The sequence below is a fragment of the Conger conger genome, chromosome 14, assembly GCF_963514075.1.
Source record: "Conger conger chromosome 14, fConCon1.1, whole genome shotgun sequence".
Classification (NCBI taxonomy): Eukaryota; Metazoa; Chordata; class Actinopteri; order Anguilliformes; family Congridae; genus Conger; species Conger conger.
This window is the reverse complement of record NC_083773.1, coordinates 26,088,844-26,101,808: the sequence shown is the minus strand read 5'-3', so window position 1 is coordinate 26,101,808 and position 12,965 is coordinate 26,088,844. Positions and strand designations below refer to the sequence as shown.

General features: G+C 44.1%; 2 protein-coding genes across 2 annotated transcripts; both read left to right on the top strand.

Moving 5' to 3' along the window:
* The first annotated feature begins 581 nt into the window (after positions 1-581).
* LOC133109991 (25-hydroxyvitamin D-1 alpha hydroxylase, mitochondrial) lies at positions 582-7,825 on the top strand. The gene is made up of 9 exons (XM_061219795.1): positions 582-892; positions 1,838-2,028; positions 3,828-4,024; positions 4,352-4,552; positions 4,787-4,950; positions 5,389-5,555; positions 6,167-6,248; positions 6,452-6,649; positions 6,836-7,825. The coding sequence occupies exons 1-9, from the start codon at positions 686-688 to the stop codon at positions 6,947-6,949; spliced, it is 1,521 nt and encodes a 506-aa protein (XP_061075779.1). The 5' UTR covers positions 582-685; the 3' UTR covers positions 6,950-7,825.
* Positions 7,826-9,955: 2,130 nt separating this feature from the next.
* LOC133110352 (EEF1A lysine methyltransferase 3-like) lies at positions 9,956-12,571 on the top strand. Its single transcript, XM_061220382.1, has 3 exons — positions 9,956-10,463; positions 10,634-10,739; positions 11,726-12,571. The coding sequence occupies exons 1-3, from the start codon at positions 10,299-10,301 to the stop codon at positions 12,139-12,141; spliced, it is 687 nt and encodes a 228-aa protein (XP_061076366.1). The 5' UTR covers positions 9,956-10,298; the 3' UTR covers positions 12,142-12,571.
* The last annotated feature ends 394 nt before the right edge of the window (positions 12,572-12,965 follow it).

Genomic DNA, 12,965 nt, shown 5'->3' with positions numbered 1-12,965 from the left:
AGTGCCCCATACGGTGTGCGCACAGTATGATATTATCTGATCCCATGGGCGTAGGTTTCATTTAAACTGTGACACACAGTTGGACGATTTAGTCTCGTCCAGTCAAACGTCAAGTCTCACAAGCATACTAGCTAGTCTAGCCATGAATTAATATGAAAGTATTAGGGGCAACATGTCTTCCTGTCTCCCCCCAGAGCTACGCGTGTGTCTGGTCCACATCACGGTGCGTAAAGGTCACATAATCCGCGCATCGGTGATCCACGCAACCAAGCGCGTCTATAGGATGGCGGGGAATAGTTTGGCAGCTGAAACTCTAATGCATTTTGCTTACCACTTTTGCCGTAAACCCGGTTAGATTCTGTTGAAATGCGCTGCCTGTGGCTTGTATTTTCAAAACGATCTGGAAAGTTGATCTTTTCACACTCCACGTGTGCAGCTCTGTGGGTTGGCCGCCCTTCAGTCTTTTGATTGGACACACCTTCTTCTTAATCCACGCCCATTTCACCCCATCCTCGCTGTTTGGTGGAATACATTGGAAGGCGCCTTGCTATTGGGTGAATATGTTCAATTAGCGCATAGTGTCAGTAGTGTCATAAGACGACTTGCTTGGAGCATTATAAATACTGTACGGGGATCACTAATACAACATGAGTCTTGCTATTTGTGTAAGAGGTTTTCCAGAAATATGCTACAGCAAGCGCTTAGAATTTCAGGGCGAAGTGCCTCGCCTTTGATGAAGTGGGTGGAGAAGTGGCTTGAAAGCGCCGCTTTCCCGAGGCGCTGCGAGACGTATCACGTGAAAACTCTGGAGGAGATGCCTGGACCCTCTGTCTGCAGTTTCGCTTGGGACCTTTTCGCTAAACGGGGGTTATCTCGCCTCCATGAACTTCAGGTAGTCAAACAGATTTTAAAGCGATTTCTGTTTCTGTGACCCGCTAATTACATTTCAATATAATGCATTATACTGGCCTGTACATAGTTTACAAAAGCAAGTGTCTGCAACGACATTATAATGTCTTCATTAATGCAGTTGGTTAGCTTTTTGGAATGTTGACAATTCAAGCTTTTAAAGATTTTATTTATTTATTTATTTTTTGCTGTTATAGCAGTTATATCGTGGTTATTTATTTCTGTTTTTCGTAGTCTTTCGTAGTTCGTTTTTCCACAAATCATTTAACCACATGTAGATAATTGCCTGGAAGGATATGATAAGGGTCTCCCTCTTATATGTTGCATTTATTATCTTATGATTGAAGCTGAAAATGTTACGCTATCCAGCAATGGACATAATAATAGTGGTTAAAATTACTTCTTAAATACTTAATAAATATGTTCAAAACTCAGACATGTACTATCCCAATAGAACATTGAGCCCCCCCCATCATGGATTGGTTGGTGTTGGAGGTCAGGGTTTGAGTCAGGAAGTCAGTGAACATGCTTCATGTAGCAGCCTGTAGCCTAGTGGTTAATGTACATGACTGGGACCCAGAAGGTTGGCCCCGGTCTAGTCACAATAAGATCCACTCAGCTGTTGGGCCCTTGAGCAAGGCCCTTAATGCTGCAATTCTCCATGGCAGATTGTCTCCTGTTTAGTCTAATCAATTGTAAAAGTAATCAACTGTGAAAGTAGCAAGGTTAAGCTGACTCCCAACATCAGTCATATAAAAATTATGAGATACACACACACACACACACACACACACACAGAGTTACTGATGCAATTCTTGTGAATCAATATGAATAAAATATTGGATTCATATTGCTTCCTGTATGCGTTTGACTCTGTGTTTGTAAGTGTGGATCGCTGCGGCTGATTGTCAGGATGGTTATTCCTCAGCTGGAGGGGCGGAAGCGGTACGGCCCGGTGTGGAAGGCCAGTTTCGGGCCCATCCTGACGGTGCACGTGGCCGACCCAGCGCTGATCGAGCAGGTGTTGCGGCAGGAGGGCCAGCACCCCATGCGCTCGGACCTCTGCTCCTGGAAGGACTACCGCCGGCTACGGGGCCACGGCTACGGCCTGCTCACATCGTGAGTGCCCGTCCCCAAAAACATCACCCCTGTGTGTGTCACACAAACATTCACACATCCTGTAATGTACGTGCTTTACACAACAAAATCACAAATTCAGTGTGTCTCCACTTTGCACATTTACATGTTCTGCACACGCTCACTTTACACCGACATTCACATTTCCTGCTGTAGATGCCAGCGCGATCTGTAACCTCATCATTCATGCTTCCTCCCACACACCTACACCTCATTTTAGGGAATCATCATTCTGTGTGTGAACACAATGTAATACAGGATTCACACGCGTTCTGGTTCCAAATATGGGCACATTTTTCCTCAGTTCAAAAACATTCTGATCACAAATTAATTGGATAGCAGATAGTGTAATGCCCCTAGGTGTGTCATCATAACTTAACCTGGGGTGTTTCCCTGGAAACCAGACAGGTGCTGACTGTGGTAACTAAAAGACATTTTCAACCGGTGACAAAGCTTTGTGGTAGGACAGTGATTCAGTCAGTGAGTCATCAGAATAATTTCAGAGGAAAGTTCTGTTAAGAAGGAAATTACTCAGGTCACCTTTGCCAAACACAGTATCCCTCAAGGACAGTTTTGGTGGCAGTGTAGCATAATGGGTAAGGAACCCCCTAGTCAATGAACTCCCCTCTGATTCCCACCCTCCCCTCTGATTCCCACCCTCCCCTCTGATTCCCACTCTCCCCTCTGAATCCTACCCTTTTCTCTGAATCCCGTCCTCCCCTCTGAATCCCACCCTCGTCTCTGAATTGCGTCCTCGCTGGGTGCTGCTTTGGCCAATTATTTATCACCAAGCAGGACTCCTAGACAGGAGACCTAGTGCTGGACAGATAAGAGCCATATCTCTCTCTGACAAACTGTGGTCTGTGGACACATTCTGTTTTAGAATAGGTATGAATGCATAATGACAAAAACAGACTAGGCTCACCATTTACCAACAAAATGGAGATATCTAGCACATCATGCCTAGACAAGAACACCCCAGGGGTCTCTGCCACAATGTTTTGTTGGTAGGAACCAATGCAACCATTACCATAGGATCCCTGGTCTTCATTGACCCCCTGTTTCCCTAGCAAGACAAAGCCAATGGCATCCTTTCAGAGTCCTAGTCAGCTGACTAATGGATAGACCAGGCTCAAATCTGTGACATCTTGGCTCCAGGGCCTTGCTGGCATTTGTGGACAAAAATGGCTTACGTTGTCTTTACAGTCATTCAGAAGGGTAATGTTAGACACTGTCTATCTGTCTCTCTCAATTCAATTCAATTCAATAGGATTGATTTCACATTTTGCATTGAGATAATTGAAATAGGCGGCACGGATGGTGCAGTGGGTAGCACTGCCGCCTCACAGCAAGGAGGTTCTGGGTTCGAATCCCCGTCGGCCGGGGCCTCTCTGTGCGGAGTTTGCATGTTCTCCCCGTGTCTGCGTGGGTTTCCTCCAGGTACTCCGGTTTCCTCCCACAGTCCAAAGACATGCATGTTAGGCTGATTGGAGAGTCTAAATTGCCCGTAGGTATGAGTGTGTGAGTGAATGGTGTGTGTGCCCTGCGATGGACTGGCGACCTGTCCAGGGTGTATTCCTGCCTTTCGCCCAATGTATGCTGGGATAGGCTCCAGCCCCCCTGCGACCCTGATCAGGATAAGCGGGTTCAGATAATGGATGGATGGATGGATAATTGAAATAAGTCATAATGGCATATCATTGAATATGCTTAGATGAACAAAAGCATTGAGATGAAGGGAAAGCTGGACGTGTAATCGCTCTGTGTGTCTGTGCGTGCAGTGAGGGGGAGGAGTGGCAGGCGGTGCGCAGTCTCCTGGCAAAGCACATGCTCCGGCCCCGGGCGGTGGAGGCGTACGACGGCACGCTGAACGGCGTGGTGACCGACCTCCTGGCCAAGCTGCAGCTGCGCAGCCAGCAGGGCCCGGGCGGCGTGGTCCGCGACATCGCCACCGAGCTGTACCGCTTCGGCCTGGAGGGTGAGTCGCCGCGCCCGCGGTCCTGGCCCGCGTCGGGCCGGTTGCTACCTGTGTTACCTGTGTTTTGGTTCCTGCACTATATACAGGAGTGTAGAATGTATTGGGCACAAATAGAAACAGATAGCTATGTGTGCCATGATAAAAAAGAAAATTATATAATTCATTGGACTACAACCTCGCTCAGAACTATTGGTCTCCTCAAGGCACCATTATGATATGTAATGTTCCCATATCTGCTGATTCTCCCAAACCCCACTGTCATTGGACATCCTTCAGTCAATAACCTGATGCACTTCTGAGGGACACTAACCAGTCAACGTTGTGCAGGGATTTCCTCGGTGCTGTTCGAGTCCCGGATTGGCTGCCTGGACGCGCAGGTCCCCCCAGAGACGGAGCGCTTCATCCAGTCCATAAACACCATGTTCGTCATGACCCTGCTCACTATGGCCATGCCCGGCTGGCTCCACCGCATCTTCACCAAGCCCTGGGACACCTTCTGCCAGTGCTGGGACTACATGTTCCAATTCGGTGAGCAAAAGCACTAGTCCCTGGTGCAATGATGCACCCCACTGTTTGGAGCCAAATCCGGGCCCATGCCAGTGCTGACTGTTGGCAGGAGTCCAGCATATCACTCAATATCATACTTTACTTCAAACCCCACTAAAGACTAACCTTAAGTCAACTAATCTTTCTTCATAATCATTGAAAAAACATCAGTGGCTTGGTTACTCCAAGGGATGACGTTAGATTCTCTCTCTCCAGCAAAGGGCCACGTTGACCAGCGTCTGCAGGAGGAGGCAGAAAGGCTGACACGGGGAGAGGAAGTGGAGGGGCGGTATCTCACCTACTTCCTGTCACAGCAAGGCCTGCCATTGAAGACAGTGTACAGTAATGTGACAGAGCTTCTGCTAGCTGGGGTAGATACGGTGAGGGTCATTTTTCTCCTGAACTCAATTTGCTCTCATCAGTTGCATCAGTTATTGGAATGTTGCAGGTTCTGAAGTTACTGATTAATTTGAAGATGGTTAATATCCAAACTACTAACTTTCCCTGTGACTCTAAATGACTGGGGCTGCTGTCAGTACTGGTTATGTCCCCTTAGAAACAGAGCTGTCAGCATAGTTCACATTGGTTTCTGATTCCCAGCAGTAGGTAATTTCCGTTGGACAAAATCTGAAATTATACAACTGAAATCAAACCAACCATGGAAATCAAAGGGCGAAGGGAGAACAAGTTGCACAGTAGCAGCTGGGTGATATCTAGCAGCATTGACTATAATAGAACATCGTAACTAGCTCTTGTTGTGGAAACCCTGCTGGGAAAGCCCTCTGTAAATTCACTGTTCCCTTTCCCTCTGATGTCAGATCTCCGGCACCATGTCCTGGTCCCTGTACGAGCTCTCCAGACACCAGGGTGTGCAGGCAGCCCTGCGGGAAGAGGTTCTGGGGGTTCTGAAGGGCCGGGAGGTCCCCGGGGCAGCAGACGTGGCTCAGATGCCCCTGCTGAAAGCCGTGGTGAAGGAGGTGCTCAGGTGAGGCCGTCGTCCTGCTCTCCTGGTTTTTAATCCCCCCTTTATGAGTGCAAACCCAGCTGCATCCCTGTTTGACCGTTTGAGAGTGCAGATAAGCACACGCTGGCCTCCACAATGCATGCTTCCAATGGTTGTCTGGTCCACCAGCTGAACTGTGCAGTCTTTGTGCTGTTAAAGTTAATTTTGCAACAGTCTCAAATGATACGTGAAATTGTTGAATAATTGTTAAACTTGTGTTATCCAAATGAATAAGCTAAAAAAAGAGAAGTGGACATTTGAACCTTAAAATATTGAAAAATATATATATTTTTTTTAAATTACTTATGTCAGAAATGACTGCTTACCTAAATGCACAATTCAGAGTCATTGTCATTGAAAACCATTTTAGTTCCTGTTTATGAACATAACTGAAATTACAGTCCTCACGCATAACAGAGCAGAATTAAAACATTTGAGGCATTGCAAAATAGATTAGGTCGTTAGTGTACCGGATGGAGTGACTGATCAAATCATCTCTGTCCCTTTGAATATGTGACACTGTGGTGCTCTCTGTAATTTAGCTTCATTAGCTTTCAGTATGTATTCACAGAGGGCTGTGCTGTCTGTTCCAGACTTTATCCAGTTATCCCAGGTAATGCCCGAGTCATTACTGACAGAGACATCCAAGTGGGAGGTTACCTCATTCCAAAAAGTGTGAGTTCTCCTTTTTATTCTTTCTCATTGAATGATGAGCTCACACCATTATTGACTCACACACACTTGTTGTGAAAATGCCACATTATATGATAAAATTGGTTTGGTTGTAAATGCTACTAAAATGAGCAGAACACAAAACCAATTGTCTCAGAGAGATAATTTCAAATGCTCTCTCTCCTTCCCCCCTTCCCTTTCTTTAGACTCTTATTACTTTATGCCATTATGCAACATCGCGGGATGAGAAGACATTCTCAAACCCGGATGAGTTTCTGCCCCAGCGCTGGCTGAGGAGGGATCAGGCCCACCACCCCTTCGCCTCAGTGCCCTTTGGGGTGGGCAAGCGCAGTTGCATCGGCCGTCGAATTGCAGAGCTGGAGCTCTACTTGGCACTGGCACGGGTATGTGTACCCAGTAAAACACATAAAACCTCACATTTGGCACGGGTATGTGTACCAAGTAAAACACAAAATCTCACATTTGGCACGGGTATGTGTACCAAGTAAAACTCCTGAAACCTCACATTTACTCAAACAGTCTTGAGTTCTTGGGTTCAAATCAATTTCCTTGTGCTCTGTCATTGTCAGATTCTGATCCATTTCGAAGTGAGGCCCGAACCAGATGCCGCCAAGGTCCACCCCATGACCCGAACACTGCTAGTTCCACAGACCGAAATCAACCTGCAGTTTATCAAACGCTGACCGCGGTTTGACCGTGGCCATCAAAAGACAGTGCCTGTCTCCCAGGTGCGGAGACAAAGGCTACACTGAGCACAGGGCTGGGAATCGAGCACACTGCACCCGCATAGCAGGGCAGGAAGCTGCTTATTCAGGTGGGCGGGCTTCACCTCACCCTCTGCAACCGGAAACACTTTCTTTCTGCAGTGCATTGTGGGCCATGTGCAGCACGCGGGCCTTCTGAAGCCATCATCAGGGGCTGTGCTCCAGGGCTCCCAGTGTCACGAGGGGATGGAGACCGTGATCACGAGGAAACAATGAACCACTCAAAAAACCCTGACTGACAAAATCGCCAACAGCCTTTTAAGAACACTTTTGAGTTAAACTTTCATGTTTATATTTATGTATGTATGCATTTAAGAGAGTCTAGTAAGGTATTTCCAGTACAGTACAGTGTTTTTGCCAATACCATTTATGGATTCTAATCTTCAGAATTGCTGAAACTATTGTACACGGTGAAAACCGTAAAGCTGGCTGGGACAAGTCAAATGATTTAATCTTTTAAACCAGCAAATTCATAAAGTTCTCAAGCTGATATGCTATTGTTACAAAATATTTACAAAGTGTGTGTGAGCATGTGCATCTGCACATGCAGTGCTGTGAGAAAGTATTTGCCCCATTCCTGGTTTCCTCGATTATTGCATATTGAGACAGAATGTAATGACAAAGGGAACCTGCGTTAACACAAAAGACAATTTATTTAATCTCATTTTTACAATTTTTATTTATTTAAAGAAAACAATCTTATCAAACACGTATATCGCCTCTATGTAATTGGCCCCTAGGCATGGTATGTGTGTCTGTGTGCTTCTGATGATTTTAATAAAATATGAAAATTCAGACTCCCCGTGGTTGTTTTTTAGGGAGGGTGATGTAACCTTCAGACTGCTGTTTGTTTTCTAAATCAAACCTATGAACTGAACATTAGAGAGTGGCAGAGCATTCTGGGAACACTGCTTCTGAGGACAGGTGTTCTGGGAGGAGAGGTGGCACATGAGACCAGTGGCATATGAGACCAGTGGCCTGGCCTAAGTCACCAGCTGACAGATTGGGTCTCCCCCTCGTCCCCTCCCCATTACAGCTGCTGCCCAGATCCCCGTCAGTCTACTACAGTGGGGTGAAGGTGTGCCAGCAAGACTGGTCTGTGCATGTATAGAGAAAGTACTGTAGCCAGTATGTCCTGAGAGCTGGTTTACATACAGAGAGTCTTTTAATCGATTTGGGTTGCAATGAACATTCTGATTAGTTCCCCATTGCTGAGCACCCCATTGATTTAGTGCTCACTCTTCACTGTGTGCTTTCTGGGTAGCTTCCTTGGGGACACATGATTATACGCACTATAACTTAAACCCAGGGACATAACCTTACTATTATGTTAAGAGTTTATGACCAAGTTTAAATAAACACCTTTCTATTGTCTACCGAATGACTAGCCGTTCTATTGTCTACCGAATGACTAGCCGTTTATCCATATATATATATATATATATATATATATATATATATATATATATATATATATATATATATATATATATATATATATATGAACAATCTGTGGGAAGCATCTCATTTTAGAGCCTAAGGAACAATAAGTAAAAGTTTGGCACCTGTATGGGAAAGTGCCACCAGAATCATCCACAAAGAAAGCTGAGATAAAAATAAAAATGGTTATATCTTTTCTGACATTTTATACAGTTACAGAGGGTCAAAATAAGCCCATACAACACATGCAAAGTTGGTACATGACTTCTGAAAACAAAGCATTATGTTTCTTGCATGTTTACTATTTAATAGAACATTATAAATAATTGAATATATACAATTTTAAAAAATCAAGCTGTCAAACACTGAATGGGGTCAAATTGACCCCAAACACAATAGGAGGGTTAAGAATATGTCATAAATGTCCATTTGATATCTTGTATCATTTCTATACCATAATCATACTGACTTGTGGAGATGGGAATTAGAACAATGTTAGATCTGGATGGGGGAAGTGTTAATTTGAATTCAAGCTAGCTATTGTCTAGCTAATGTTGGACAAGTAAAAAAAAAATTCATATGCCTTGAGAATGAGGACTGAGGCGTGCGCTGGACTTTGGCATGTGACAGCGCGTTGTCTGTGTGTCCTGACTCGGAGATCAGCCTGTTATTTTGTAAACAGAACGCTGTGGGATGCTACAGAGGAGGGGGAAGATTCGATCCATGGCTGGCTTTGCGAAGACGGCCAAATGGCATGCTGGCCAACAATTCAAGGGTCGTTCTGGCATGTTTAGCGTTCCCACTCCCAGGCCACATGACAAAACACAGCTGTCACACAGTGTAGGAGGTGCAGATGAACTATTTAAACGAATGCTCATGTGGCAGTCCGTTCTTAAGAATAAAGTTATCCATTACCAATACCAATGTAACACGGGTAAGCTAACAACAGAGACAGGGTTGTGTTTGATTGCAATTTCAAGTGTGGATCTTCTAACCAATAAATACAGAAGTATGATATTGCCTAACTATGAGATTTAAGTCAGCTGCTGCACATACAGCACACACAAGTTAAAACAAATGTCTTTTTGGAATCAGCTGGTTTGTACATATGAAACTTCTTCATCACGCCATCTGCTGGTAAACCAAAGGGTATTTCGTCGTTATGCAATAACTTCATCAGAAATGATATGAATGCATAGCTTTTTACACATTATTGTATTAAGGCCATATCCCTTAGAAAGTGAAAGTGATGTCACCAAAATCGGACGTCACGAAAGCCATTATATTATATTCGGAATTACATTTTGTCTCGATCTATCAGTGTTTTTAAAGATCATTCTCGAATTCACCTATTCCGTAATAATCTACTTTATTTAAGACATTATGGTTTCTCGAAATTATTATTTATTCACTGATCAAATTAAAGCAGAAAAATACATTCGTTCAGATGACGTCATCAACATGTAGCTCCCAAGATATTCGTAGTTAGCGCAGAGAGAACGTGGTAGTTAGCAATGTGCTGCTAGCGTGGAGGTAGCTAGCTATAAAGAACAACGCTCTTATTGCAAGAAGAAATGTAAAAAGAACGTACGCCTGCAAAACATGGAATATTATTTTTGTTTCATAGACTATTTTTAGTTGGCTACTGTAATTCTGCGACGCCACGTGACTTAGATGTAACCAGTATTGCGAAGAGAGCGTGTCTAGCAGCGCTGGCTAAAGCGTTAAATGTAGCTAAATTAGATATAGTTTGGTTTTGGCCAGTTCTAATCTGCATTTAACATATTTGGACGTCTGTGGAACCTTTAAGTCTACCAGTCTTTCTACAATGAGTTCCGGTTGTGAACAAGAGGGATATCCATTTAATATGGGTGACGAGTTGTTTGCGGATACGTTTTCTGAAGAGGTCATTTACAGATTCAGCGGCGAAGAGTTAAAGATCAGGCAGGTTTTCAGCGCTAATCTCGGCGTGGCTGCGCAAGTATGGGACGCTGTGAGTGTGCCAGATTCATTGGATGTTTGTAATGTCAACAGTCAGATTCAAGCATCACTTAATTATGCACATTCCATTTTTATTAAACAGAAATAGCAACATAATTTCATAAATAGAGCCATGCACTAAAGACAGCTAAAATATTATTTCTGTGTATGTGTATCTGATAGGCACTTTGCCTGTGTCGTTACTTCGACCACCTCGACCTTAAAGGAAAGCGAGTAGTTGAGTTGGGGGCTGGCACTGGCATTGCTGGCATTTTGGCCGCACGATTAGGTAAGTTGGAGCTTTTAGTTCCGTTTCTGACCAGCAGAGGCCGCCAATGTTGCATGAGATGAAAGTGACAACGTCTGCGAGTCGCATTGAGCCGTGTTTCTCCACACTGTCTGCGCTGGTTTTTGTTCCAGTCAAGCTCTATATTGTAATTAGATGCTAATTGTTCTCAATTAGACTTTTTACGTCTATTGATGGACGAATTACCGTATTATGGAAAAGAAATAGCTACGAACGAAACGAATGTCCTATATTCACGATACAAGAATTTCAATCGATTAGAGAACAACGTATGGTTCCATTTACTGTGCTATTTGTACTATGTGGCAAATTAATCCAATTGAAAGAGGTTCCATTTTTATTCTATTCAATTACACACTAACAGGCAAAATCAGCTGGGTCCTATTTGCTCAGACTGTACAAACCTGAAACCATTTATGTAAAATGAATGTAATTTACTGCCAACAAATGCCAACAAGCCAAACATCCATCGTGTTAAAATAACCACACAATTATGGTAGAAGATATTTTCAGCAGCCTTAATTGATAAAGAGATTGGCTATGACAAAAATCAGCATACACAGGGGCGGCCTGTAGTGTAGTGGTTAAGGTAAATGACTGGGACACGCAAGGTCGCAAAATCGGTGGTTCGAATCCCGGTGTAGCCACAATAAGATCCGCACAGCCGTTGGGCCCTTGAGCAAGGCCCTTAACCCCGCATTGCTCCAGGGGAGGATTGTCTCCTGCTTAGTTTGTACGTCGCTCTGGATAAGAGCGTCTGCCAAATGCCAATAATGTAATGTAATGTCCCCAGGACCATGGTTGAGAAGCATCTCCATCCTTCAGTTTAACAACAATGGCATGACTGATGGAAAAAATGATTGAATGTGCCTGTTCTTTTGTAAGCAGAAACCTTTTTGTATTATTGTTTCATTGCTGCTGGAAGCCACTCATTTACTTGGGCTGTGTCTTCATTTTTCCACATTCAGGAGCTGAAGTGACCTTGACTGACCTGCCCCATGCAGTTCCTCAGCTGCAGAAAAATGTCTCTGCAAACATGCCCCGGTCAGGGTGGCCCTTCGCCACACCCACGGTCCTCCCCCTCTCCTGGGGCCTGGATCAGGAACAGTTCGCCTCAGACTGGGATTTGGTCCTGGGTGCTGACATTGTCTACTTGTCAGACACATACCCTCTCCTGATGGACACCCTTACATATCTGTGCCAGGAGGGGGCAGTGGTGTACCTGTCATCCATGATGCGCAGGGAGCATGGGACACCAGTTTTCTACGACAAAATCCTGCCCCGGCAATTCGACACTCAGCTTTTGTGTAGTGATCCTGCCAAAAATATACGCCTCTACCATGCTACTCTGAGAAAGGAACTGCGCAAAAAGAGAGACATTTGAGCTCACTGACACTAGTGTGACGCATTGGGATAAAGTGTGTGAGCACGTAATGACTGGAGCACAGGAGGAAGGAAGAAGTAAATGGTTTTTAATGAGACCTGATGAGTATTGTGTAGGCTGTGACGGTGTGAAGCTTTCTAAAGCCTTTATCAGGAAGACTTTAATCATTATCAGGCCTGACATAATTGAGCAGTTTCCCTGAATGCTTTGTATTTCACTGATAAAAGTGAAAACCTTTATGATCAGAACTTTGGTATTTAAAAAAATATATTTTGTGCAGGATGTCACATGAATTTAATTTACATGGTTTTTATTAAAAAATGTATATATACAAATATATATATATTAAGTGTTTTATCATTTTAAATGTAACATGAATGAATTAACAAAAAAGGAAGTGATTAAACCATATTACTGCCGTTTCCAATCACTTGAACGCCTGAGTTTTGTTTGTGCCAATCATTTCTCCCCTGCCTCCTGTCCCTTTATCTGTCTGGCCTGGTCTTTGCTGATGCACAGACTTTCTGTAGAGAGAGAAAAGCCTGTTTGTTCCGCTGGAGAGTTCCAAAGAAAGGAAGACCAGCGCTCCCCTACCTCTGTGCTTGAGCTCACCCAGCAAAACAACAGATTCCTATCTGTGTCCCAATTCCACATCCCATTCCTGTTCCCCCCAGGCCTGTACGACCGGCACTTGTGCGTTACAATTAGTGTGGCCTTAGAAATGAGTATATAATGTTTTGAGAGGTGACTTTACTTCACTTGGGTTTACAACCAAATGAACATGAGCTGGATAGACCAAAAACATGAATACAATATTGGTTCTG

Excerpts from the sequence above, each read along its gene's own strand:
- LOC133109991 (XM_061219795.1), top strand. The coding sequence starts at position 686 with ATGCTACAGCAAGCGCTTAGAATTTCAGGGCGAAGTGCCTCGCCTTTG. Across the intron at positions 4,951-5,388 it reads TGCTAGCTGGGGTAGATACG|ATCTCCGGCACCATGTCCTG; the intron begins GTGAGGGTCATT and ends CTCTGATGTCAG. Across the intron at positions 6,650-6,835 it reads TCTACTTGGCACTGGCACGG|ATTCTGATCCATTTCGAAGT; the intron begins GTATGTGTACCC and ends TGTCATTGTCAG.
- LOC133110352 (XM_061220382.1), top strand. The coding sequence starts at position 10,299 with ATGAGTTCCGGTTGTGAACAAGAGGGATATCCATTTAATATGGGTGAC. Across the intron at positions 10,464-10,633 it reads CTGCGCAAGTATGGGACGCT|GCACTTTGCCTGTGTCGTTA; the intron begins GTGAGTGTGCCA and ends TGTATCTGATAG. Across the intron at positions 10,740-11,725 it reads CATTTTGGCCGCACGATTAG|GAGCTGAAGTGACCTTGACT; the intron begins GTAAGTTGGAGC and ends TTCCACATTCAG.